The following is a 27,168-nucleotide window of genomic DNA, read 5'->3' on the forward strand; positions in this document are numbered from 1 at the left end:
TTGGTCACAAAGGGCTACAATCAAGTGGAGAGAGTTGATTTTCATGATGTTTTCTCTTCCGTTGTAAAACATACATCCATTCAGCCACTTTTGGCTCTTATTGCATCAAACAATCTTGAGTTGGAGCAATTAGATGTAAAGACTAATTTCCTTCATAATGACCTTAAGAAGGATATATACATGCATCAATCAGAAGGTTTAAAAACTAAGGCCCCGTTCTCCTCTGCTTTTTAAACGGGCTTTTGCAACAAAAAGTGCTTTTCTCTTAAAAGCAAAGAAGAACGGCTATCGTTTCAAAATTTTTTCCACCATCTGAGAAGTGCTTTTTGGCTGATGGAGAAGTTAAAAATTTCTCCATTTCTTCAGCCAAAAGTCCGTTTGGCTGATAATTTCCCATTTTAACCTGCCTTCTCCCCCAAAAAGTTTCTTTTCTCTGGTTCTTTGGAGGAGCTCTATACCCATTTTTTCACATTTTCACTTTCAAAATTTTGGCTTATTTCTTTCGATTAGAATTTTCCCTGAAAATTCTGGATTACTGCTTTGCTTTACTCTACTCGGCGGCTGTGGTTTGGGGATTGAGAATCGAGATAAAAGAAATGGAGAAGGGAAACAGGCAAGTAGTTGTTTCAGCATTGCAATTCGTTTGCACCGACGATGTGCCCACCAATCTCGCCACTGCCGAAAGGTTTCTTTTTTTTTTTTTTACTCCTCCTATTACTTCCCATTTGATTAGATTTTCTGGGTCTTTCATTAATTTCGAATTGTATTATCTGATCAAACCTATATTCTGGATTTGCTTTGCTACTCTTCCACTTTCATCTGTTAAAAAGTCTCTTCATATTGGTTTTGTGGTTTCTTTTAGTTAATTCTTCCTTTAGTCTCTATTTGATTGAGATTTGGAACTGTGGTGTAAATTGTTTGTTTGATTCTTATATGAGAGTGAGCCTATTTACTATGTGGTGAAGAACCGATAAAAGAAAAACAAAGGACATAGAGACTGTTCATGGTTATAAATTGTTTTCAAAATTAATTTGGTTTCATTGGAACTGTTCAAGTTCGAACTTTTGGGCATTTTCTGCAGTTGTTCATTGGAGACACTAAGTACATTGAAGTTTGCACAGCGGGCTAAATTTATTAAGAACAATGTATGGGATCTTTGCTTAGCTACTTTTAATTCAATGCATGGCTTACTCGTCATTCATGTGATTTCCTGAAATCCTCTGTTTCATTTTCTGTTCCCAACGGGAACCGATGCTAGCCTTTGAGCCTGTTTAGACTACATAATCTATACTTGTATACTAATAATAAGAGTTTTGTGTTGTGGAACCCATTTAGTTAAAAAGGTAGAGTGATACCAAGTTTTTTTCATGTATATATATTTAAAAATACAACTTTTTGTTAAAAAAATTTATTTCTTTTAACCTCTGAATCAGTTAGTCAAATTCTAGTTAATGTATATAGTTTTTAAATTTTGGATGTCATATTTATTGAAAGATTTGAACTAATGTATTGTAGGCAGTGGTAAATGAAGATGCATCTAGAGATGTTGTTGCTATGAGACTGCAAATTCAACAGCTGAAGGTATAATATTGTTAAACTTACGATCATATTTGAAAGTACCTTTAAAGTTATTGTAATACTGTAATAGTAGGCGGTTTGCTCAGTTTCTATTTATCAATATGAGTTTCACTATACTTCTCTGCTGAATCTCCTTTCTATTGAGCAAGCAATAATTGTATTATGTTTTGCTTTATCTTAACTGAAAAATAAAGGTAGAAATAATAAATGTTAATTTACAAAATTTCAAGCAGCAAGCAGAATCTTCTGTTTTTGTGAGCTGAAGTCATGCCAAAGTTTAAATGATTCATTTTATTTATTTCATTTGCATGGTTCTCATATTCTTTCAGGTTTCTAGTTATCCTTATTATCCAAAATTCTATTTTTCAGAAAGAAGTATCTCATCTACGAGCTTTTGTTAATGGCAAAAGTGAAAATCTGGATAATGATAACTTGGCATCAAGCATTCCAGCATCACCTGGGCCCGTTAAATGGGAATGCCCTCCTGGATCATTCAGTCCACTTTCATCTGATAAAAGGATGTCTCAGGTATGCAGAAATCTTGCTTTGTTGAGGAAACACACAACCTAGAGCTGTTGTTAAACTATTTTCTTTTTCTGCCTATTATGATTTTGTAATCCAGAAAAAAGATTATGAAGTTGCTCTTGTTGGGGCCTTCAAGAGGGAAAGGGAGAAAGAAGCCGCTTTACAAGCACTGACTGCTGAAAACCAGGCAGCTATGCAGTTGGTATATCCTATGCCTTGAAAGAAGTACCTTTTCTTTATTTTATATGTTTCAGTCTTTGGGGCCGCAAAGTTTAAGTTAACAATAATTTTTGAAAGTTTGGGAGTTAACTTAAGGAATAGGACATGCTTAAAATTTTAATAATATAAATTATAAAAGAATTCTGTAAGATTTGTTCTTGGCATCTAACTCTGGAGTATTGCATAATGTGATAAGTTATTAGAAGTAAAATTTGTCACTTTGTGTTGGACTTTTGATAGGAAAAATAAAGAGAAGAGATCCAAAGTTAATATTTTTTGAGGTTTGGTTCTTAAATCTTAAGGAATATGACATGCTTAAAATTTTAGTATATAAAGGGCTTCCGTGATATTTGAACTCTAGAGTATTACGTAAAACTAGAAGTAAATTTTGTTTACTTTGTGCTGTCTTTGTTGGGTTTTTTAAGCTAATGTTATTACCTTGGTGTTTTTTCGTGCATAGTCACTCTCATGATTCATTTTGAGCAACAGTAATGCCTCAATTTATTGTTTATTAGCTTATTGGTTTAAAGGTATTCAATTTATTGTCTTTGCTGGACATTGTTATGATATATGTAATGCTATTTTAGTATAGTTGACTCGTAGGTGTCATTCTTTGAAGAATTTTTTTCGATTTGTACACTTCTTTTAGGAACTGATCTAGAAAACAAGAAGCTTGACCTTGAAATCCGATTTTATAGTGGTACAATTTGTAGATGAAGATATAGAAAATTGTCTTTCCCCTCTGTCTTGATGATTCAGTTTTTGCTGATATTATTGGTTATATTCTTATTTCTTTTAATGCTTGCATGCTCTTGATTACCACTGCTTGCCCCTAGAGTGTTGTATTCTTTGTTTTATATGGTGATGGGGCTGCTAATCAAAGGGCAGTTGTTTGAGGATTTGAACATCTCTGCACTTTGGGATCTGCCTGCAATTTTGGTCTGCGAGAATAATCATTGTCAGCAATTTGAATTGGAATGAAATTTTATTGGTCTATTAATTTTTGTGGACTTTATTTATTTCATGTAACAAATGGTATGGGGACGGCTGAGTGGAGAGCCGCAAAGAGTCCTGCTTACTACAAATGTGGGGATTATGCTCCTGGTTTGAATGGTAAATTTAGTGCTTGTAGATGCAACTTGGTTTTTAAGTGGGTGATTTTGGGTTGCATTTTTCACTTGTTTCCTCATTTAATTAAAGCCTGAATCGCACTGTACCGTATTGGGACATCTTTTTTCATGCGGAGAAAACATTTAAATTACCATTGGTCCTATATTTAGCCTAAAGAAGGGACGAAAGACCTACTCTACCAAGCGATCAAGGCCTTAATTCAAGTTTTCATTTTGCAGATACACAGGAGTTGTAACCGGAATTAGTGAGACGGATCCTGTTAGATGGTCTGGTTCAAAATGGAGATGCTTGCTGGTATGGTTGCAGACATTGCTTATACATTTCCAAAATATGTTCAACATCTGAGTGGACTGAAATTTGCTCCTGTTTCTCTTGTACTTTTTTACATCATGGTATGTACTAGTTTTATTACTATAGGTCTGATTTTGTTTAAAGATTTTAGCTGAACCTTTAAATGAAATGCAATACACGCTAAACTGTTCAATTGAAACTATTTTTGCTTTTATAATTCTAAGTATTTTGTTTTATATTCTCAAACATTTAATCTAAGGGGTGATGAAATAGTTAGTTCGATCCATTGTTAATTGAACTATAATTAACTAAACCGTTAGTTGAATTGAGCTTTTTTCTGTTAAAATAATTAACCGAATTGAACCAACTTCAATTAATTTTGTCAGCTTTCTATTGAATTGTTGTTTATATAACTTTTTTTTCTTTTGGTCCAAAGTTCATACCATTTTGAAACAATTATTGGCAAACATTACACTAAAATAGTAGTGTGCATTAAATCGGAACAAAAATATGACAAACAATGTGCATTGTCATATATTAGAACAAAAACATTATAATATTACAATACAATGACAGTTGGAACGAAATTGATAGGTGTTTAATTAATTAAAAATAAAAAATAATTTTTATAATAATACAATCGTGTCAATATCTAATTACAAATTTTTAATTTTTAATTTTTATATTTAAATATAGTTTATATATTCTAATTAAATTTTATAAATAATTAATATTAATTACTTAGAAATATTTAAAATTAATATTATATATTAAAATATTAACAATAAGTTATAATAAATTATTTTTTTATATTTTTGCTAAAATATCATAATATTAACTAATTTGAACATTATTTAAATACATATTTGTTACTTTATAATCTCATGTCTAAAATGGACATTTTATTCTTCAAAAGCACTTTTTGACAGCAATGCCAAACACTCAAATTTCTTAAAAGCACTTCTCAAAAACACTTTTGAAAAGCACTTCTCAAAAGCACTTCTCAAAAGCAATGAAGAACTAGCCCTAAAGGTAAGGAATATCATGTTTGCCTTTTTAAAAAATCATTATATGGTCTGAAGTAGTCTCCTCGACACTGGTATAACAAGTTCGACTCCTTCATCTTAAGTATTAGTTTTTCATTAAGTAAGTATAGCAATTATGTATATTTATAATGTCTTGATGATGATTCATTCATATATTTATTGCTTTAAGTTGATGATATGTTGATTATGGGTAAGGATCCATCTGAAATTAAAAGGCTTAAAATCATGCTTAACTCTAAGTTTGAGATGAAGGATTTAGGTGCAGCAAAGAAAATTCTGGGGATGGAAATTTCAAGGGATAGATGTTCTGAAAAATTATTTTTATCACAACAAAGGTACATCAAGAAGATCCTTGAGCAATTTGAGATGCAAGACTCAAAACCGATAAGTGTTCCCTTAGTTGCACATTTTAAATTTTCAATTTCAGATTATCCCCAAAACGAGAAGGAAAAGAGGTACATGTCAAAAGTACATTATTTAAGCATAGCTAAAAGTTGGATGTATGCAATGGTATGTACTTGTCCCAATATTTCACATGTTGTTAGTATTGTTAGGAGATAAATGGCCAAACCGGGCAAGTTACACTAACATCCAACTAAGTGGATATTTAGATATTTACGAGATACTTCTAACATGTGCTTAGAGTTCGAAAAAAGAAAAAAGGGTTTAGTCGGATATGTTAATTTAAATTATGCAAGAGACTTAGATCAAATGAGGTTTCTCACAGGTTATCTATTCACTTTTGGAGATTGTGTCATCAGTTGAAAAGCTACACTTCAAGCTACGGTAGCCTTATCTATTACTGAAGTAAAATACATGAGAATTACTGAAGCTGTAAAAGAAGCAATTTGGTTAAAAGGCCTGTTTAGTAAATTGGTAAGTGAAAACAGAGCAATTTTCATATATTGTGATAGTCAAAGTTCCGTACATCTCACCAAAGATCAGATGCATCACAAAAGGACAAAGCACATAGACATTTGTTATCATTTTCTTTGAGAGGTAATCATTCAAGGGGATGTTCAAATTCATAAAATTGACACAAAACACAACCCGACCAACATTTTGACAAAGACTCTTCATGTTTCAAAGTTTGAGCATTGCTTGGACTTGGTGAGTATCTGATGAAGATCCAATTAGGTCCATAACAAGGCTTATCAAAGGAGTTAAGTGAAATATGAGTCAAGGTGGAGATTTGTGGAAGTATGCCTCGTATTTTGATTAAACAGTGTGTGACATCGTAATGAGGAGAAGCTCTTTGTCTCGGCAATCAGCCGATGTCATGACGATAAGAAATTCTTCGTCTTGACGACGCGATCCTTCTTCGTCTCGACGACCAAACACCACGTCATGACGTGGCGATGTGCACCTAAAGTTTCTCAACTTTCTTCTTTCAATTAAATTTTGTTTTAGATTCCCACTTAAACTTTAATTAACTTAGGGATATTCTAATCATATATGCTACGAATTTCAGCCTATAAATAAGCCTTTGTTACTCTAGGTTTTACAAAACAAAAAATATTTAGATTGAGAGAATTATGTTCTTTATTTTAATGGGTTTTTCTTTCGGGGCTTTGAGTTTTCTTTTTTATTCTCTCCATATTTTGTACTCTCCATTTATTATAGTGAAATCTACTTTTGTTTGTGATTTTTTGTCCTCTTCTGAGGAGTTTTTCTATGTAAATTTGTGTGTTTGATCTTTTTTATTTCTACTTTATTTACTTGTTCGTTGCATACATAGGTTAATTCCCTACATCCCTAAATATTAAAAAAATTAATTTAAAACCCTAAATATTATTTAAAAATGACATATACATCAAATTTGTAAATTCAAATTATTATCAATTTCTTTAACCTTTTACTTATATTCATGTGAAAACTAAACTTAAAATAAATCATGCACAGTTTCAAAAAATTCATAAAATATTACTATAGAGATTTAACACATATTTTATGTATAATTTTTATGTGTTTGGTAGTGAATTTGATTTTCATGATTAATTAATTAATTAATTGTTTTACACCGTATATATAATTATTGTTTGAATATTCTCACTTAGGTTCCTATTCAAGCTTAGACTAGATAGCTTTAGTGCCACTTCATTAATTATTATTTTAGGTAAATTACAATAAAAGGTTACTCTAAAATAGGGTTTATCCTATTTTGATCACATAATTTTTTTCTCAATTTAGTCATTCTAATTAAAATAATTGTTTGAACTAGTCACTATCGCTAAAAATTCCATTAATCTACTAATAGATTGCTGACGTGAAAAATTAACCAATTAAATAGCGACGTGACTTTTTTTTTACTTTTGACTAAAGTTTAAGGACCTCTCTATAAATAATTCAAAAATTTTTTTTTCTTTCTCTTCTCTTTGTAAATGGGTAAACCAGAACAGGGCCATTCTGGCAACCTCGCTTTCCCCTCTGTACCATTCTAGCAAACTCTCCAAAAGCATTTTATTGTGGTTTTGAGTTTGGGTTTGGTTTTTTATTCAAAAAATCACTTTGCTGTTTTTTTTTTTTTGCCAAAAAGAGCTTATGTTGCCAGCTAAAAATTGGTAGGCTTATGAAAGGCTGAAACCTACTTATGCACCGCTGATGATGACTCTTGCCTCTCGAGGCATACTTTTGAGAATATAGGTTATTTGACTGTGAGGTATAGTTTCATTTGTTTTTTTTTTAATTTTTATTTATTTATTTAAATAGTTTTCACAAGTTCAAATATTTCAAGAGTCATGAAACAATTCGAGTACCATAAATCCTAAAAACTCTGATATTGGCGTTGAACAAAATAAAATAGTAGAAAAATAAAAAACAATGAAATTTCTGATTGCAAAATCAAGAAAACCACAACATATGCATGTATATTTTAAAAAAAAACAACTGCCTTGATATACGAAATTCTTACCCAAACTTTTTCATTCTAAACAGGTAAAAAATATATATTTCTAAGTTTCTTCATTCTAAATAGAAATAACAGTTGGCTCGAGATACGAAAATTTTTGTCCAAGCCAACCCTAGTCTGGTCAAGAGGGCTACCCGATCCTTGGACAAGTCTACTACTAAGATACCACTACAACAAAATAGGCCTACAGCAACACCTTTTTTTTACTTCGATGATTCTCTTGACGCTTTCGAAAATGTCATTGTTAGCACTGTTGGCATAGATATCACGATGCTTCGAAAAAAGCATCGGCATAATTCAACATAGGCCGACCTTTATTGAAGGGTTGGCAAATACCTAGTCAAGGCCAACCTTTAAAATAGGTTGGGATAGGAGGAAATAAACGACCCAAAAAAGATCAGAATAGAGCATTCATATACCGAATTTTAAAAAGTTATAATAGACCATTCTATCCAACCTTAAAGAGGTTGGGGTAGACCTGTCTAAGACAACCTTAAAGAGGTTGGGATAGACCTTGTCTGTGTCGATACTTTACATAATTGGCTCAAGTCCCATGTTTTTTACAACTTGTTTTCCCAACTTTTGAAGAGCCTATTTTGACAAAATATGAGCAAATTTGTATGTGTTAGGTTTGGACAAGTTTAAGATGATATTAATTGAACATTTAATTAACGTAAAATGATCATATTAATACAAAATTACCACTGAATAATGCACTTATTAGTTTATATACAAAATCCTAAAAGAAACAGTCAACACATTGACAACATATTGCCAACTTGTTCTCCATTACATCATTTGGTAACTTCATTCAATGAATGCATTGCCAACATGTTGTCAATCTGTTTCCCATGACATCAAAAATTCTAGGACAATTGCATTCATCAACTCGTTGAGGAGAGCCTTATACTTTTTCTCACGAGCATCCATCATATTCATAAACTTTGCCTCTCGAATTTTAGTTAATTTCATAAACCTTTCTTCTACCGTGACTATCAAATAAGCTTCTCGCTCTATGGCCTCCGCATAGAATCAAGATTCTGCTTCCTACATATATGCATAATTACAATGAACAACCTTGTATAATAATAGAAATGTAAAGTTTACTTAAACTTGAGAGGTTTTACTCCAAATACAAGTTTTGAAATTTGTTTTAGCATAAAAAGCATAACACTCACAGAAGGGCGACGAGCAACCATCTCATAAATATAACACCATTTTCAAGAAGAAGCAATTTAGAAAAAAAAAGATCTGCACATATCAAATGCATACTCCTTAAATGGCATATCAGACTTGAAACCATAAGGAATATCTGCAAGCAATTTAGGACGCATGCAACCAAGTAGAATATCAAATATACCTCAATGATAACAAAAAAGAAAGGGAAAAAGATAGAGAACATGTAAGACACTGATAAGAAAAATAAGAAGACAAACTCAACAAGGTGTACATCTTGATCTTTGGTAAGAAAGATGTTGGAACACTACCAAGAGAGTGCAGTGATTATAAATCAATCCATAAATCATTTTGTGATAGAAAGACTAATCTAATTTTACACACATACCTTCAGGTTGCGATGCAGAGTAAAATTTGAATGCAAATATTCAACTACCAAAAACAATTATGCAAACCACTTGCAAAGTTTCTTGTAATAGGCCAATTTTAGCCTAGCCCAATATTAACCAAATTTAAAAAGAAACCAAATCAAAAAATTAATAAAAACGTCCAATTAAACCGTCCAGATTACAAAACCAAAAAATAAAATCTAAAGGCCCAATCCAAAATACTGAACCCAACCCTTGAATCAGCCCAAAATATTCCCCAATTAATCGAAACCCTAAAATCTAACAGCTTCCAGCACCACTCCTCCGTCCACCCTCCACGTGCGCCGCATGCCAACCAGACTTCCCCGCGCATGTTGCGCCTCCGCACGCGTGCGCCTCCAGGCGTGTACCTACAACAAAAACCACAACAAAAGCAGCGAAAAACAAAATAACAGAAAAGGCCAATGAATAACAGAATATAATTTTTATTTGTTGTAATTTCATATTATTTTGGCTATAAAAAGCCGATTCAAAGTTGTAAAAAGGAGGATACGTAATCAGCAAAGAAAATGGCCAAAAGAAAATCAAAAAGCAATAAAAAACAGAGTATTTGAAAGGTGATATGAGATTTCTTTTTTTCGATTATTTTCTTTTTTGTTCCAGATTTGTTTTATTTATTGAATGTAAAAGGGATAACGAATAATAAAAGAGGGATTTACCTTCATGACGGTGCCGATCGGATCCCCGTTCGCTTCGTCGTAATCGGAGCACGAGCGAGGACTGTAAGGCTAAAGATCGGCAGAGTTTCCGAGCGGCGTAAAAGCTAGGGCCAAAACCCCAGCAGAGAGTATCAGTTTTTTTTTATTTTCAGGTTGCTAATTTTCTTTTTTTAAAAAAGGAATTTTGGTTTAAATAGTGCTGCCATACGGTGCCGTTTTGAACAGGAGCTCATAGGCGCCGAAACGACGTTGTTTAGGCTATAGCCTGTGCGCGACCCGACCTGCTTCTTGGGGATCCGCGTGTTTTGAGTTTCGGGATATTTATTCCCCTAGTCCCTCCATATTTGAGGCATACTACAATTCGGCCCTTATTTGTTTTTTATATTTGCGAATCGCACCACATATTTTTATAATTGCTTCACTTTAGTACCTATCGAAACGCTGCGCATAGAAGAGACCGGGATATTTTCTGTTTAGATCCCTGTTTCTTCTCGTGCATTTTTATATGGTCCCTGGCATCCTTTCATCATTTATTATTTATACCCCCATATTTTGTTGTAATTTCAATTTGATCCTTAACCTTTATTTAAATTGTTTTAATATATTTTACATTTTAAACCATTTTATTTTCTATTTTTACATTACTTTATTTATATATTTTAAACTTTTGTATATAGTACCTATTTTAAAAATATATATGTTATTTAGTTTAATTTTTTTTAATATGTTATTTCAAAATTTGTTTATCTTTAAATTGATTTATTTTAAAATTCCTCTTTTATATACTATATTTAACTCATTATATGTTATTTTAATAGGCTTTGTAAATGGTTTATTTTAAGTTATTTTGTATATTATTTTATTTCTAGTTGCTTTATATATTAATTTTAAAATTATTCTATACTATTTGCTTTAAATTGATTTATAACTATTTAAAACTTGTTTTCACGTACTATTTATTTATTTATTTATTTATTTATTTTATCACTTATTTAAATTGTTTTACATATCTATTTTAAATCCTATTTTATTATATATTTTGTTTATTTCAACTTTTTGTATATAATATTATTATATATATTATTTATATTAAGATTATCATTTCATATATATTACTTATTTAGACTAATATGTATTATTTTATGTATTACTTATTTTGATTTTCTTCTTATACAATATTTACTTTAAAATTCATTTAAGTATTATTATTTCACATACTATTTATTTTCATTTTCATTTTTGATTTATTTTAAACTTATATATGTATATTGTTTATTTTGAAATTTTATGCCTATAATTTATTGTTTATATTGATGATTTTAAATTTCTTATATTGATGATTTTAAATTTCCTTACTTACATGCTATTTGTTTTTATTTTAAAAACTGTTATATTTTATTTGTGTTAATTTGTTTGATATTTCTTTCAAAATTGACTTTTAATTTATTAGCTTTTAAATGTTAGTATTTGCATAGTATATAATATAAAATTATTGTTCTCATGTGTATTGTATTGCTTGTTGGTATTCATTGGTTATTTGTCATTCGTTAGCGTGTATTTTAGTTTACAAATTATCACTTTTCGTTGTGCAGTATTATTTCCATCACGCTTTAATTGCTCAAAAATTATGTTTAATATGATTTAAGTTTTAAAATCATTTTATTCAAAAGCCTCCAAAATAGTGTAACACTCAGTGTTTGGGATTTTCGAAAAGATCGTACTCTAACTTACGGGGTCTCGATTTTTCGATAATTTCAAATATTGCGAATTTTTAAATAAAAAAACATTTTCTTGAAAATTATCTCGTAAATCAGAAAAAAATCGTGTTCCAACTTACTGGATATGATTTCTTTTCTGAAAACGAGGTGATCATAATTTCTAAAAATAAATAAATTTGGGTGTTTATTCTCATATCGAAATTTAAGATATTGTATCCTAACTCACGGGATATAATTCTTTTTTGCTATTAACGAGAAATACACCCTACTTTAAAATTTTTAAGTAATTTTAATAAAAAGATCATATTTTTAAATTTCTTTTCGAATTTTTAATTTTTCGACATTAAGATATTAATTAAATTAATTATGTACCAATTTTGGGCATGACAAGGGTGTTAATCCTTACTCGCATGTAATCAACTCCCAAACTCGTTTTCTTAGAATTGCGTAGACCAAAATCATTATTTTAATAAAATCAAAACGTTTTATCAAAACTATAAAGTTGTAAGGTAATCCGATCACACCTCAAAAAAAAATGTCAGTGGCGACTCCCGATCTTTTTATTTTCATTTTCAAAATAAAAGCCATCACAGTTTTTGTTTGCAAAAAGTTTCGACATTTCTGTATAGTGTTCATGATCATCATTTTTAACTGTTAGCTATAACAGCAAACTAAAATGTAAAATTAAGGGGTATAAAGAGAAATACACCCCATTTGATTTCTTCATCAATTCAGCTCTCTTAAAAAGGAATAAGAGAACAAACGATATAGACAGATTACAACAATTGCAAACATTTCAAAAAAAAAAACCTAATCAAAATTCTCAATTCAACTTAGAAACTTATATATCTCCACCTTCACATTATCCAGTAAGTGTAAAGTAATCTATATCCCCCTTCATAGATTTGTCTTAGGATAAGATTTAAGGCACATAAATTACACCCAAAATACCAATCTTCTGACCTTATTTGATCCAATCTGAATCACATCCATGCAAACTCAAAACATAAAAAGCAAATCCTTTACCCAAAATCAATAATAATGCCAAGAAAGCAATAATTTCTTTTTCCTTTTAATAACAAACTCAAAATGAATTAAACAAAGCCCAATAAAATCGGAACATCATCAAAAACATGAAATCAAACCCACAAATCTAAAATAAAAGCGAAAAAAAGTGTTTCATAGTTGTTACGATGATTAGATGGGACAAATCTGGACTACTGGGTCTAGGGTCAAAGAGATGCAGAAAAGTCTAGGTGAAGACTGAAGAGAATGGAGTGACGAGAAGGAACACCAGTTTCGAAGATCCAAAGGCAGTTTGTTTTGCAGCAGCAACAACATCAACAACGTTTGCCACAGCTGCAACTTTTACAGCAACAATATCAGCAACACCCACAGTTGCGGTGAGGGACAAGTGACTGGAGACTTGAGACGGGTGAGGGATTTGCCTAAACTCCTCAGAAATTGATGAAGAAGAACTGAAGAAGGATGGAGGGTTTGATTTAGGGCTTTTGATTTTTTATTTGGGGGGTTTGATTTCGGGATAGGAATTAGGAAATAGGAATAATATTTTGATTTGGGAAAAACGGGGGAAAGTAAAAATAAAATAATTAGACTAAATAATAATATAAATTTAAAATTTAACATAATATAGTTTAGTATTTAAAATAATAACGAAGGCAACACAAAAAAAGGTTGGGTTAGATAAAATATTTTCAAACGAAAAATAAAAGTTTGGATAGGTTAACATTTTCCCAACTCTTCCTAAAAAGTCGGGATATGATTAGATTTTTCCAACACCTAAAAAATTTGCTTAAAGGTATAAATTTAAACGACACAAAAAAGGGTCAACATAGTCCAAAAAGAATCGTCTTAGGCTTTTCATATGGCGATATTGTTATATAGTTGGGAAAGATATAACAAAAGTTGACACAGTATTGGGCAAAGCCGGCTCTTATTTAAGCGTTATCTTAAGCATGCATATCCCAACCCTTATACAAATAGTTGACCAAAGTGTATGTTGACAAGTCTATCCCGACACTTAGGAAAGTGTTGGCCCAAAAGTGTCGTCTTAGGGTTGTTTTGTTGTAGTATACCAAAGTGTGTTATAAATTTGAAGTTTAAGTATCAATTAGGTTCAAAATAATTTTAAGATTCCGATTAGGTAAAAGTAACCAAAATTAGGGGGCAAAAGATAAATTAACTCTAAAATTTTTAAAATTTTTCCATATAATCCATCATGTCATTACTTAATAACTTGTCAATATCACATCCAATCTTCGTGGAGTTGGGCAAGATGCATCAAGATGAGAATAAAGAGGGTCGGGGTTTCTTCTAGTAACCGCAGTAGGGATTGTAGATGGATCCCAGCATCCACTGGTTCTTTTAAATTGAATGTTGATGGAGTGCGTAATTCGTCCTCGAGTATTGCTTGTTCAGCAGTCGTCACAAGGAATGAGCATGTTGAATGGTTATGGGGGATTGGAGAAATATTGAGAGGCGTAGTGTTGAACAAGCTGAGGTTTGGGCCATTTACGATGGGCTACAATTTGCAGTGATAGTTGAGACTGATTGCGCTATAGCTGTTAAAAATATCCTTGGTGGCCTCAAAAGACATATGAATAGAGATTTGATCTCAAGAATTCAAGAACTTTACAAGCGTGATTGGCATGTAGTCATCAAACAGATTCCAAGAGAAGCGAATTTTGCCTCCCATATTAAGGCAAGTATAATGAAGGAAGATCTTGTTGGATCACAAGTTTTTCATGTAGCTTCAGCTAAAGTTGCTGATCAGATCCGTCTAGATATTTAGTTCTTACGATCCAACTCAAATGGCATTTCTATTAGTTAGTAATTGATTCCGTCCTATTTTTTAATTAAAAAATAACCTGTCAATAATTTCGATGGAAAAGTAAATTTTAAAGGTTTAATTGCGTAATTCATAATTCAAAGGTTTGAGTTAAATGTTATTATCCATTAAAAGCTTAATTAATTAATTATTTAATGTGAAATTATTTTTAGCATTTAAGCTATTTTAATGGAAAAGAAAGTTTTATAAAGAGAATTAGTAGCTGTTAAATGGGTCCACTAAACACTAGAAAGGTGAAGGCCTGGCTCATTGAACCCCCGTTTCATTAACTTGACACCTTTCATTTATAACACCTTACTTATTTTTTTATATTATATGATTAATGGATATCTATGAGCATTATTCACTAAAACACTATTTAGTTACAAAATCTGGAAAGAAATCCTCGTTGTCTTTTCAAAAAAAAAAAAAAATTGGCATCCAATTCAGCCTCAATGTATACGATTGATTTGAGTTGACAAGATACATGGTATGATGATAAGACATATAGACATATTGGTAAGCATCACAGTTAACATTTAACATTCTTTTTTTCTAAAATAACTAAAAATCAAACTGAATTTTATCAATTATTTGATTCACTGGTTTTTTAAATATTAAAAAAAAAGATTTATTTTTTCAATATTTAACTAATGCATGAAAAGTAGAAATGAGTAGAATGAAATGATAAGCTAATCAAAATCAATATAAAACCCAACTATAAATGAGATCAGTATTCAAATGGATTTTGAATTCTTTTCCGGACCCTGGGAATTGGCAGCAGCAACTATAATAGGTTTATAAGATTTACGTCCATCAACAATGGTTGATGATGTTGTGCATGACGATAACTTCTTCTTGATTTGATGTTTGCATTTGACCCTTTTGCATGCTCACCTCTATGTTCCATCTTCTTAACAATTAGTTTTAATGTTATTGTTACAGTAAACTCATCACTGCTAATACAGAGAAAGTCGCCATATATTAAAAGGAAAACAGTGGGTGGCTTTGGTTGCTCTAGTCCTTCCAAATGGCATCAAAATCAAATGCTCATAATCTATTAAATCCGTGGGATTTGAAACTTGCAACTCCAATCAAAACTCGGTCTTCGCTTGCTTTCGGTTAGGCAACAATGAATGGGGCTATTGTTTCTGCACTTATTGTGAACGTTATTTTAACTCACCAAACAATAATGTTTCCATGATTTGTTAAGTGGGAGTAATAGTGACATCATTTTCTTACGTCTTCCCATCTCTATCGCTATTAAACTACTTTCAAAGCAAGTCCTCATCTCAACTCACCATTCTAAGCAATGCTCTAAATTTAAAAATTGGAATGGTATTTAATTAGAGTGAGTAAAATTCGATTTGATTCGAAAAAATCGAAAAAGAAATTGAATTTCAAGTTATTTGAGTCAACTCAAATAAGTAATTTAAATTTCGAGTTTCAGTTGAGTTGAATTTTATAATTCGAATAACTCGAATAATTCGTATAACAGATTGATGTAAACACCCATTTGATTCCTATCAATTTTGAAAATGAACAAATTGGTCTCTCTCCTAACAAAAATTATAAAAACATTCAAAATAATTTTCACAAATTCAATATAATTTTTAAAATTCAAAATATTTATAAAAATTTAAAAAATTCTAAAGAATATATAAATAAAGTTAAAATTTTAAAATTATTCTAAAATAATAATTTTAGTACATAAATAAGTTAATTAATGATTCAATTTTATCTCTTTTGCTTTGAAAAAGTTTTCAAATATATATGGTTTCAAATTTATGGGCTCTAACATGGAATTAATTATATTGTAACAACATTTTAATTTGACATGTTTAATATTTTAATTTGACTTGAACAATTTTATTTAATTCAATTCGACTCAACTTGGATTTCATTCCACTCGACTTGATTCGAAAAAATTTAAATCGAGTTAGGATGATAAAATATGACTTGCCAACTCAATTAACTAAAAAATTTTTCACTCGATTTGATCGAATACTCACCTTTAGTCTTTGAAGTTTATTAAATTTTGAGTAAACTGTTGGTCAAAATTTTGCCATTCATCTATAAAAGTTTTAAATTGGTCACACAACTTTTTGGGGGTTTTTTATTATCATTTTTCATCAATTGACTAATAAACTTGGACAAAAGGATGATGTGGAAATTTAGAAAAAAAACATAATTCCACCTAAGAATTTTTCAAAATCATAGTTCTTATTGGGGACTTGTGAAACAATAATTCTTGGGTTGCTGAAGAAATTCAGAGAGATGGAAAGGGAAAGAAAGAGAGAAAAATTTTTCTTCTTCTTCATCTCCTTGATTGTTGTTGTAATGGTTGTGCATGTTAATATTTTCTAAGTTTAGTGGTTGTGGGTTTTGTTTTGGTAACGAAGTTAGGGTTGTGCTTGATTAGAATGGTAATGAGATAAAGGTTTAGGAAATAGTGTGGTTTAAGGTTAAGAAATCTGTGACAATTTTTATCATGTTTAAAATATGAGAATTAGGTTTACTGATCCAGAAATTCATTTTTGTTTACTTAACATGCATGGAATTGTTGTCTATTAAGGTCATGAAATTTTGTAATATCAATACTAGAAATGGTTATTTAAAGTAGTGTAAGTGTTTAAAAGGTAAAGAGAGTCACATATGTTTAAAAATGGTTTGAATGAGGTAACTATAAAATGTTAGTCAATAGATTCATACACTGACATATCCACATGAGAATAACATAAGAACAAGACCTTGCAAATGTAACAAAATAGAGTTTTGTTTTGAATTTAGATATCAACCCTTAATATAAGCAATGTCAAGTTTTCAGTATCAAATGTGTTCCATATGATGGCCCAATTACAAAAGATATCCCCTATTCAAGTATATCCAAAAGAACACTTTCAGTTTTGCAACTAAATACAAAAAAGTTGTAAAGTAAAAGAAGTTGCAAATGAAAGTATTCTAAAGTTTGTATCAAATGTGTTCCATATGATGACCTAATTACAAAAGATATCCCCTATTCAAGTATATCCAAAGAAACACTTTCAGTTTTGCAACTAAATACAAAAAAGTTGTAAAGTAGAAGAAGTTGCAAATGAAAGTGTTCTAAAGTTTGTAAAACTTTGTAAATAAAATAAACATTAACAAAGTGTTATTAACCACATAATTCAAAAGATGGGGAGATAAAAAAAATAGAGGTTGGCAATAATTCAATCTTTACTTACAATATCAGTTGGAGTGCTAGTTATTGTGCTTGAAACAATGCTTTCTTGAGAAAAGGGATGTACATTCTTCATATTTCATCGCTCTTTAACATCCATCTGAAAATCATGATTGTAACACCCCATACTTGATCTGATCACCAGACCCGAGCTACAGGATGCTATCATGGAAAACAAAGATCACCACATGTAATTCTGATTTAAAAATAATTTTATCATTTTAATAATCTATGCAAAACATGATTAACAACCTAATCCAAATCTTAATCGAGCTTATGAAAGGTCTAAAACAAGTTCGAGATTGAACAGAGACTAAATTGAAACATTTCACAAAATAAAGGAAAATATGTAAAATAGAGGTCATACGGCCATGTGAAAGGCTAAGACTGTGTAGTCTTGAGTTACACTGCGGTGTAACTCTCTGAGACCTATGGGCCAAATTATAAAATTTCCAAAAAATGTCATACGGCCCTGTGACTAGGCCATGTAACTAAGCCGTGTATCTAGACCATGTGATAGACTATGGCCATGTGTGCCTGAGTCACACGGTTGTGTCGTCAAGCCGTGTAACTAACTGAAACCATATGGAAGAGAGTCACATAGCTGTGTCGCTAAGTCGTGTGGACCTAGATACATAATTTCAAACTTAAAGTCACACGACCGTGTTCCTGATCACGTGTAAAATTAAATACCATATGAACAGTACCACACGGGCATGTGGCCAGCCTGTATAACTTTCTAGAGCCATGTGGTGTAAAAATCAACTTCTTTCAGAAGTTACACGGCCATTTCACCAACCCGTGTGGGGACACATGGTTGTGTGCCAGGCCGTGTACAACATATGGTGACTTTACAAATAAGTTACCTAACTCAAATCATATCAAAACTCATAACCATACTTATACCTAATGTTAAATCTATTCAAACATATCAAAACACACTTTAAAAAATTATCCTAAACTCCTAACCAATATGTCTCATTGACACCATTTCAATATCAAAACTTTCATTCATTGCATTTACATTTGACACTAATACAAAGGTCTCTTACCACTTAAGTGTTGCCACCCATTTATATGGCCCTGGTATATCACATGCTTTGTTGTTGTGAGATTCTCCTAGGGTGTTATATTCACCCCTACAATGGACTCAGCGTCCTTGCTGAGGTTTGCCCCACCATAGCTTAAAAGACACAACAAGTGGCTCTGATACCAATAAATGACATAGCCAACACCCAGCTCAGTAAGATATTATCTGCTTTAGGCGTACATAACCCTCACGACTTTATTCTTGGGAGTGCCCATATACCCCTAAAAGGCCTCTTACCACTTAAATGTTGCTACCCTTTTATATAGCCTAGGTCTCTCCCATGTTTTATTGATGTGGGATTTGCGTAGGGTGTTACAGGCTGGTGTTGGTTGCCAATGGTTTGAGTAGGAGCTTGTTGTTGGGATGGTTGTCCTAAGGATACTCGTGCCTGAGTACTTCAAGACCTTTTTCTAGCAGCCTATCAAGATAGGAGAAGCATTCATAAATATTTTATAAACATTGGCTTTAAAATACCAAAGCTAATAAATCAGTGAACACCACATATTTTATAGTTGCTTTGTTCCTCCCTACTACACCTTTTCAAATTCTGGCATTATGGCCTGTTTGACCATATTTGGTACAGTTGAGCTAGATTCCTCTTTTGCTCAATCTTGATGTTGATGTTGATGTCGTTTCCTCATCTGCCTCATTACTTTTAGTTTTGTGTAGTCTTCGAGGAAGTCTTCTTATAGGAGGTGGGAAGATCTCTTCAGGTTGATACGGTATTTTGCTCCACTAGTTTGAGCCTTTTAGTGAGTTGATATAATGTGAATAGATGTTGATTTGTGTTGTTTTCTGATAGTTGGGATGAACATAAGTCTCTTGTTTCTTATGGTTCATCATCAAAAAATTGCAAGCATGGATGCATGGGATCCCAACCGAATCCCATTTCTTACAGCTACATGTCTCTACTTGGATATCAACAGCATACTAGTTGGAAGGTTCACAATGAACCTAACACTTAGGTCTACTAGCATGTTTTGACCGACATCTACAAAAGAGTTCAATTTAAAATGTAAAAAGTAATTAATTATGGATATTAAAATCATAATCAAATGAAGATAAATATTTATGAAAATCAAACAATACCACACTAATAATTTTGAAACAGTTCAAAAATATTGCAATCAATGTAGCAACAATAACTCATTAAAAAAAGACTAAGATTCAAATAAATGAGAAGAAAAAGAAAATCTCATTAGCTTTAGTAGTAAATAGTTAAGTGTAAAAACTCTAAAGAAGGTAGTTGTTTAAAATTTATAAAATTCAAATAAGGTAGTTAGAACATTTATAATAGTAATCATAAATGTGGCAAGTAAAAAAGTTGTGGCAATTTTAGAACAATTAGGACCAACTATGAAGAAGGTAGAAGCATCGGCAATAGATAAACACTTTTTTTAAGAAGTAATCAATAATCATCTATAATAATATGCAGAAGGCAATTAGCAAATAAGGCAATTTAACTTATTACCAAAAAGTATAATAGTTTTGAGCAATACAAACTTGTTAGTAGTGTTGGAAAATCAGGTTCGAAAAATGCAAGTGAAAATAAATTTAAGGAAAAAATAAGAGTTTCAAAACTTTTCTGAAAATAAGAACTTAGTTGTGATATCTAAAGTAATAAACACTTAATCAAAATTGAACCTTTTCGATTCGTCTAGGATGAACGCTTCGAACGAATAGTCTTCTCCATTATCTTCAAGCTTACTTTTGCTGAGTGTGGGCTCAATTTGAATCAAAAAAATTTCCATAATATTATTAGTGGGGCAATTTCATAATTTCTCTAAACTTTGGGGTTAAGTTGGATCGAGGTAGTTTAACACCACCCGGCGTAGTCTTATTGATGGTTTGTGTGTGTTGATAGTTAGCTAAGATTAAGCTAACGATAGTCTGAGTTTTGTTCTATCCACCAGTGTTGTATTTTGTAATGTGTGTTACGCCATGAATGGCAAACTGTCTAATTAATCTGGTAGGTTTGTAATGGTTTTGATCGAAAGGTTCACCTTTTGACGAAGTGTTAGGTTTTTGGTTTTGTGTTTTGGTGTGGTCATTGTAGGCACCCACCAACCAATGTTTTCTCTTGGTAAGATGTGTGATAAATACTTCTGTTAGTATACGCCAGTAGTGGATTGTGGAATTATGGACCCAATTACTTTCTGCTTGGACATGTGTGTTTACTGCTTAGTTTTAGTCAAAACCTTGTTAAAATCCAATTAGGAATTAACTAAAGTTTAATGATTATTTCATTTTGTGATAAACCTAGAACGATTATGTTGGCCATAATAGAGTATGAGTTAGCTTTGCATGTTAGCCATGTGTTAGTTTTGAGAGAAAGAGTTATGAGTTATAAATATCGGTGAGACTTTTGTTTGAGGGTTCTTCTTCCCTTTTTTCTTGCTCTGTTATACTATGGTATCCTGCTTAGGAAGAGTTATTCATTGGAGAGGAATTAGCAAGTAATTGAATAGTAAGAAAGGGTTGTGTGTGTAGTGAGAGGGATAGTGTAGCAAACTTCATTAAGATCATCTGTGAGTATCTAATCTATACTACTCTTCCTTGTGTTTCCCTCTATCTTGAGTATATCACTATGTTTTGATTGTTATAGCTTAGAGTTCAGGTGAAGTGTAGTAAGTTTCTGCATGTAATTATCTGTATATGCTTATTTGTAATATGAAACAAATATGACTTCCTTGGGATATAAAATCGGTATCCAGATATGAAGAGCCACTAGTAGGGCATGTTAGTTGCAAACCAGAATGGCAAATGTGCTAGACTACTGATAGGGCATGCTAGTTGCTAACCAGGTGGGAGAATATGATAGGCCACTGGTAGGGCATATTAGTTGCTAACCAGATTGGCATGTATGTTGGGCCACTAGTAGGACATGTTAGTTGTTAACTAGGTTGATGGCCACTGGTAGGGTATGTTAGTTACTAACTAGTTGGCGTAAGTGTTAGGATTGGTAGGGCATGTTAGTTGCTAATTAGCCTAGCGATATGGTTTCTGCCTACGGTAGGACATGTTAGTTGTTAACCATGGCAAAGAGTCATGAACTCACGGGAACACGCATGTGTTCAAAATGATAAGAAATATGATATCTGTTCTGACATGTGATTTGGGAGATCTGAGGTTTAACCCAAGAAATGATTTGAAAAGAGTAAGTTAATATCAATTTGTATGTGATATATGTTATGTATTGAAAAGGGTAAGTTAATATGACTCTGTATATGATATATGTTATGTATTGAAAAGAGTAAGTTAATATGACTCTATATGTTTTGAATGTTATGTATAATTACTGACAGAAAGGAAAAGTTGAATGTTAAATAGTAAGTTATGTTTCCTATTTGTTGTGTTGGAAACATTGTGTATTTGTTAAGTATGGGTAATTGACGTATAGAATCTGACCTAATGAATGTGTGTATGATTTATTCTGATGAATGTTTGAAATGTAAATATATGTGTTAGAAAATATTGTATTTGGTTGGGAAGTGTCAGCTCTGTTAAGGTTAATGTTCTCTTTGGTGTAAGGATGAAAGTATCCATTAGATGTTAAGGAAGAAAGTATACGTCCGATATTAGAGTTCACCCGATGTTACAGAATGCCTAAAAATGTTATCTGCCATGGTTAAGTATCTGCCATTTAGTATGGGATTGTCCGCCCAAATGTCTTGGCGCGTAGAGTTGGTGTATTAGTTTATGTGCATGAGTTTATAGATGTAGTATTATTCTTGCTTTTGTATTTCATCAATAGGGTTGAGTCTTTTCTTTTCTGGAGCTCACTAAGTTCTTATGAACTTACCCCTCTTTCTTTTCCCTCTTCCAAGTGGTACTCCGTCGTAGGTTGTTGAAAGGACTCAGGTAGAAAGAGCGACCTCTGCAGTGAGCTTTGCCTGTGTATGTTTTGTAACGTGCATATGTTCTATAGGGGTGACGTATAACTCTAATTTAAATCTGAATCTGTAATAAAGTACATTTATATAACTACAATTTTATTTTAATGATACCCTTGAAGGATTTGATAAATTTTATGAATTATGTTTTATGAAGTGTATTCTACTCGTATACGCCAAATTATTTTATATGTTATGACCACTACCAGTAATACTGTGTTTTCAAATGAAAAGATTTTCAATTGAAAGTTTAAAACTCAATTGCAGATACATCATGGCGTCTCTTAAAAAGTTTCTACACATGGTATTTTAGAGGCAACCAAGCATCACTTCTGTAACAACCTATTTTTCTGTGGTGTCAAAAATAGTGGTTTCAAGCCCACAAATCTAACAAATGAATAATTAGGTTGTATTAAAGTTTGAATTAGCAATTTATGCTATTTGATCGAATAATTAGGTTCAAGTGGTATGACCCTAAGGTCAAGTGGTTTTAGAAAATGAGGTATCAGGACCTCGTTTCTATAAATCGAGCCGAAAATATTTTATTAAATATTCATGGAGTGTTATTAAGGTTGTATTAAAGTTTCATTAAGAAATTTTAATGTTTAGATAGTTAATTAATTGAAATTGACTAAATTATAAAAGCTACAAAAGTTGAATTCTATTTGTTAAATGGATCAATTAACTTGGAAAGGGTGAATTAATGGACTTGAATGGTAATTATACCATCTTTAAAGTGAATGGATAATCATGGATAGGTTGCATGGTAAATTTTATGAATTTTAAAAGTTATATTAGTAATTAAAAAATTAAAACTAAAATAAACCTAACCTAAATGACCATCTTCTTCATTCTTTATTATTTTTCAATCGAATGGCTATGGTGAGGGGAGGAAAAGCATTCAGCCAAATTGGTTTTGGGTGCATGGTAAGTATTTTGATCCCATTTTTAATGATTTTTATGTTTTTGTTATGGTATTAACTTAATCTAGCTAACCCGAGGGTCAATTTGTTAAATTTTCAAATGTTATAAGATGTACAATTAATGAATTTGAGATGTTCTTGAAAGTTTGTGGTAGAATCTTAAGCTTGGTTGCTAGATAAGACTATTTTGCAAAGTAATTTTTGGTAATTTAATGTTTAAGGACTAAAATGTGAAATTAGTAAAATTACAAGGACTTGCTATAAATTAATAGTAAATATGGGTTGTGATAGGATTCCAAACAATTCAGCTAATCATGAAATTTAATAAAAATGGTTAATTTGCATGTTTTGGACTTAGCGACTAAATTGTACAAAAGTAAAATGTTGGGGGCAATTTTATAAAAATATCAAAAAGGACTTAATTGAAAAAAATTAATTAATTTTTCTGTTAGAATTAGTGAATTGAATGGAATTATTATTTTATATCAAGAACGAGTAGAAAATCGAGTAGAAGAGAAAATTACCAAATAGCCCTGTACTTAGTCATTGCTGCAATTTAGTCAGATAAGTTTGTATGTACTGTAATCGTTATAATGTTATTTAAATTAAATGTTTACTATGTTGTTTTTAATGTAAATGAATCAATATATATGATAATGTATCCACATTATGATGAATTGATGTATATCAAGTCCAGGTTGAACCTTAAGAATTCTTTGGATAGAAATGACATGTCATTAGGGATTTCATGTTTCGAGTGCTAGTCTTGAATCTCTTACCGATGGCTAATGTCCTGCATTTGTTACGGATTCTCCACAGCTCGTGTGAACAGTATCGTGTAGCTTACATTTCGACCCACAGCTTGTTTGAGCAGGCCCATTTCACAGCTTGTGTATACATTGATGTAAAGGAAATGTTAGGGTTATATGTAAAGGCACACTTCGTGTGAGCTTTCCCAAGTATCCAATGTAATTCTAGATGGTTCAACGGGTAAGAAAAGGAATAGAACGGTAAGTGACTTAATAGAAAGGTTCATAACTGTACAAAAAGGTTGATGCTTATGTATTGTATCTTATGAAATCTATTTATGTTATAAATGAGTTTGTATTATGGTCAATGAATCTACTAACATGTGAGCTTGATGATGCTTAAATAGGCTTATATTAAACTCATAGTATTGGAAATGGTAAGTAAGCAAATGGAATGAAACATGATCGTATGCTTACAATGATGAATTAAATGTTATGTTTATATATATATGGTTGATTTCATATGTATCATGAACAAGTATGCTAACTTGTGAGTTTGATGGTGTTATATAGACTTTTATTAAGCTTATGAAATTGATAAAGGCTTATACTTAATCTATAACGTTCGTTATTGAAATGGTATGTTAAGTTTAAAGTTTATACGGGCTTACTAAGCATTCATTGCTTACGTAGTTATTTTCCTTTACTTTACAAATTATCAGAAGCTCGTCGGAGACCTATCATACTATTCAGTGAACAAGTCAGTAGTTTTTTAGTAATTTGGTTAAGGTTTATAATGGCACGTATAGAGTGTTTTGTAGTGGTGTTAATGATGTTTGGCATGTATAAGCTTTGGTAAGCTATGATGGTTTAGTACACTTTGATGCCTAACCAAGTTATGTTGTTTTGGTAACCTTAAAGTGCTTGTGTCTAAAGTTCTCTTGGCATGTTGATGATGGTTTGAAAATGGTTATTTGTGACATGTGTTAGTTCATATTTGAACTAGGTTAGTATGTATGGAAATGGCAATATTAACATGTATAAGGTAGTTTATAATGGTGTTTCTTGATGATTATGTAAAGGTAATTTGATATGTTTGTGTCTTGATGTTAATATATAGTTGACGGACTTATAATACCTGTTTAAGTAAATCCTTTTGGTCACTTTTGAGAATTGATGTGAATGGTATATTGATACAAGATGTTGGCTTGGAAATGGTCAATTATGATGTGTTTAGGCACATATTAGAATGAAGCCATTATGCATGGAATTAGGAAATGTTTACATGTTTTGGTAAACATTGTGTTCTTATAATTTTGGTGCCTTTGAATGGCATATTGGTTAGTTGAATTAGGACTTTGAAATGACATTTTGATGTGTGATTGGATGATGTTTAGGTCTCCTTAAATGTGTGTTTAAATAGTTCAAAAATTTATGTATGAAATAATTTTGAAATGGCTTTGAAATGGCTTGATTTTAGGTAAATTTGGGTCCACATAGCTTGAGACACGGGCGTGTGACTCAGCCGTGTGAGGCACACGGCCGTGTGTCATATGATGATTCCTTAGGGTGCAAGCCAGTGAGTTACACGGCCTAGCACATGGCCTGACACATAGGCGTATGAGGTAACTTAGAGAGTTACACGGGTGAAGACACAGGATGAGACACGGCCGTGTGTCCCTAGTTCGAAAGTTATACGAGCATGTGTCTCAGCCGTGTGAGGCGCACGGCCATATGACCCCTGATTTGCAAATTTTGCATGTTTTTCCTAAACTTTTCAAATTATTTCAAATTAGTGCTGATTTGTTTCTAAGATATTTTTAGGGTCTCAAAGGCTCGATTTAGGGAAAATATGCATGTGAATGAATGGATTATGATACATTTAAATTATATAATACTGTGATGTTTAAATTTTTTCGATTGTTCGGTAATGCTCTGTAACCCTAATCTGGTGACGAAGATAGGTTAGAGGTGTTATAACTTCCTTCTTTAGTTTCTCAAGTAAAACACCATTTTTCTCTTAAGCTTTGGCTCAGTTATTGAACGGACCACTCGGGAGTCATAGGGATAGCAAGATCGAAGGTAAACAATCTATTTTCATATTAAATTTGCATGAAATGCTTTTGACTAAAGTATCTACGATTTAGATAAGAAATATAAATAATCTTTGTTCTTTTAATGATTTAGCTTCATGAAAATGGTGGATTGAAGCTGGTGAAGCTAAGAAATGTTGTTTAAAATGGTTTTGTTTAAGGAAGACGATGAACAGTTACTGATTTCTAAAGAAAAGAGTTAGGTGAGATTAACATTAAATTAACAACATGGATCTGCAAATATATGTAAGTTAGGAGGGTTAAGAGTTAGAAAATAAGGCAAGTAATAGCATAGTAAAAATTTGTCAGAGCTAGCGTAAATAATGGGCTGCTGTTGAGCTAAAAATGAATTAAACTATTTTAAACAATTATGTGATAAGTATTTGTTCGTGCGAAGCTGAAAATATTGAAGGAGCACCGACTAGCAGAGACAAAGGCAAGTAGAAGATCACATAGTTGACGTTGTGGTGATGAAAGGTGAGTACTCTGTATACGCACTTGAAAATGAGACCGCATTCTGCTGGAAGCCAAGTTGACATGTGAACCCATACATATGGTATGAGTCTATTTGTATGTGATCCTACAGGCTATGCGAGCCCTGATAAATGCATGGGTTCTGCTAAATATAATGTATGTATGTGTCTAGGGTTATGTTAAATATACATTATATATA

General features: G+C 31.7%; 1 protein-coding gene and 1 long non-coding RNA gene across 5 annotated transcripts; one reads left to right on the plus strand and one right to left on the minus strand.

The window, feature by feature from the left end:
* The first annotated feature begins 213 nt into the window (after nucleotides 1–213).
* Nucleotides 214–3,943, plus strand: LOC107901475 (kinesin-like protein KIN-12E). Of its 2 annotated transcripts, XM_016827499.2 has the most exons (7): nucleotides 214–685; nucleotides 1,082–1,145; nucleotides 1,516–1,581; nucleotides 1,948–2,106; nucleotides 2,201–2,305; nucleotides 3,355–3,435; nucleotides 3,672–3,943. In XM_016827499.2, exons 1-6 carry the CDS (start codon nucleotides 597–599, stop codon nucleotides 3,430–3,432), a joined length of 561 nt encoding a protein of 186 aa, XP_016682988.1. In that variant the 5' UTR covers nucleotides 214–596; the 3' UTR covers nucleotides 3,433–3,435; nucleotides 3,672–3,943. The 2 variants fall into 2 exon arrangements, with proteins under 2 accessions (XP_016682988.1, XP_016682990.1); XM_016827501.2 differs by lacking the exon at nucleotides 3,355–3,435.
* Nucleotides 3,944–8,345: 4,402 nt separating this feature from the next.
* LOC107901476 (uncharacterized) lies at nucleotides 8,346–10,585 on the minus strand. 3 transcript variants are annotated; one of them, XR_005914767.1, is made up of 3 exons: nucleotides 9,962–10,536; nucleotides 8,877–9,652; nucleotides 8,346–8,745 (listed from the first exon to the last, which is right to left on the minus strand). It is a non-coding gene; the product is annotated as an uncharacterized lncRNA (long non-coding RNA). The 3 variants fall into 3 exon arrangements; XR_005914768.1 differs by having other exon boundaries at nucleotides 9,263–9,652; nucleotides 9,962–10,511; XR_001685263.2 differs by having other exon boundaries at nucleotides 8,346–9,652; nucleotides 9,962–10,585.
* Between the last annotated feature and the right edge of the window lie 16,583 nt (nucleotides 10,586–27,168).

The sequence above is a fragment of the Gossypium hirsutum genome, chromosome D06 (genome assembly GCF_007990345.1).
Source record: "Gossypium hirsutum isolate 1008001.06 chromosome D06, Gossypium_hirsutum_v2.1, whole genome shotgun sequence".
Classification (NCBI taxonomy): domain Eukaryota; kingdom Viridiplantae; phylum Streptophyta; class Magnoliopsida; order Malvales; family Malvaceae; genus Gossypium; species Gossypium hirsutum.

Bases quoted from the DNA above. Each gene is read 5' to 3' on its own strand.
- LOC107901475 (XM_016827499.2), top strand. From the start codon at position 597: ATGGAGAAGGGAAACAGGCAAGTAGTTGTTTCAGCATTGCAATTCGTT. The intron at 686-1,081 runs GTTTCTTTTTTT...CATTTTCTGCAG, and splicing joins AATCTCGCCACTGCCGAAAG to TTGTTCATTGGAGACACTAA. The intron at 2,107-2,200 runs GTATGCAGAAAT...TTTGTAATCCAG, and splicing joins CTGATAAAAGGATGTCTCAG to AAAAAAGATTATGAAGTTGC.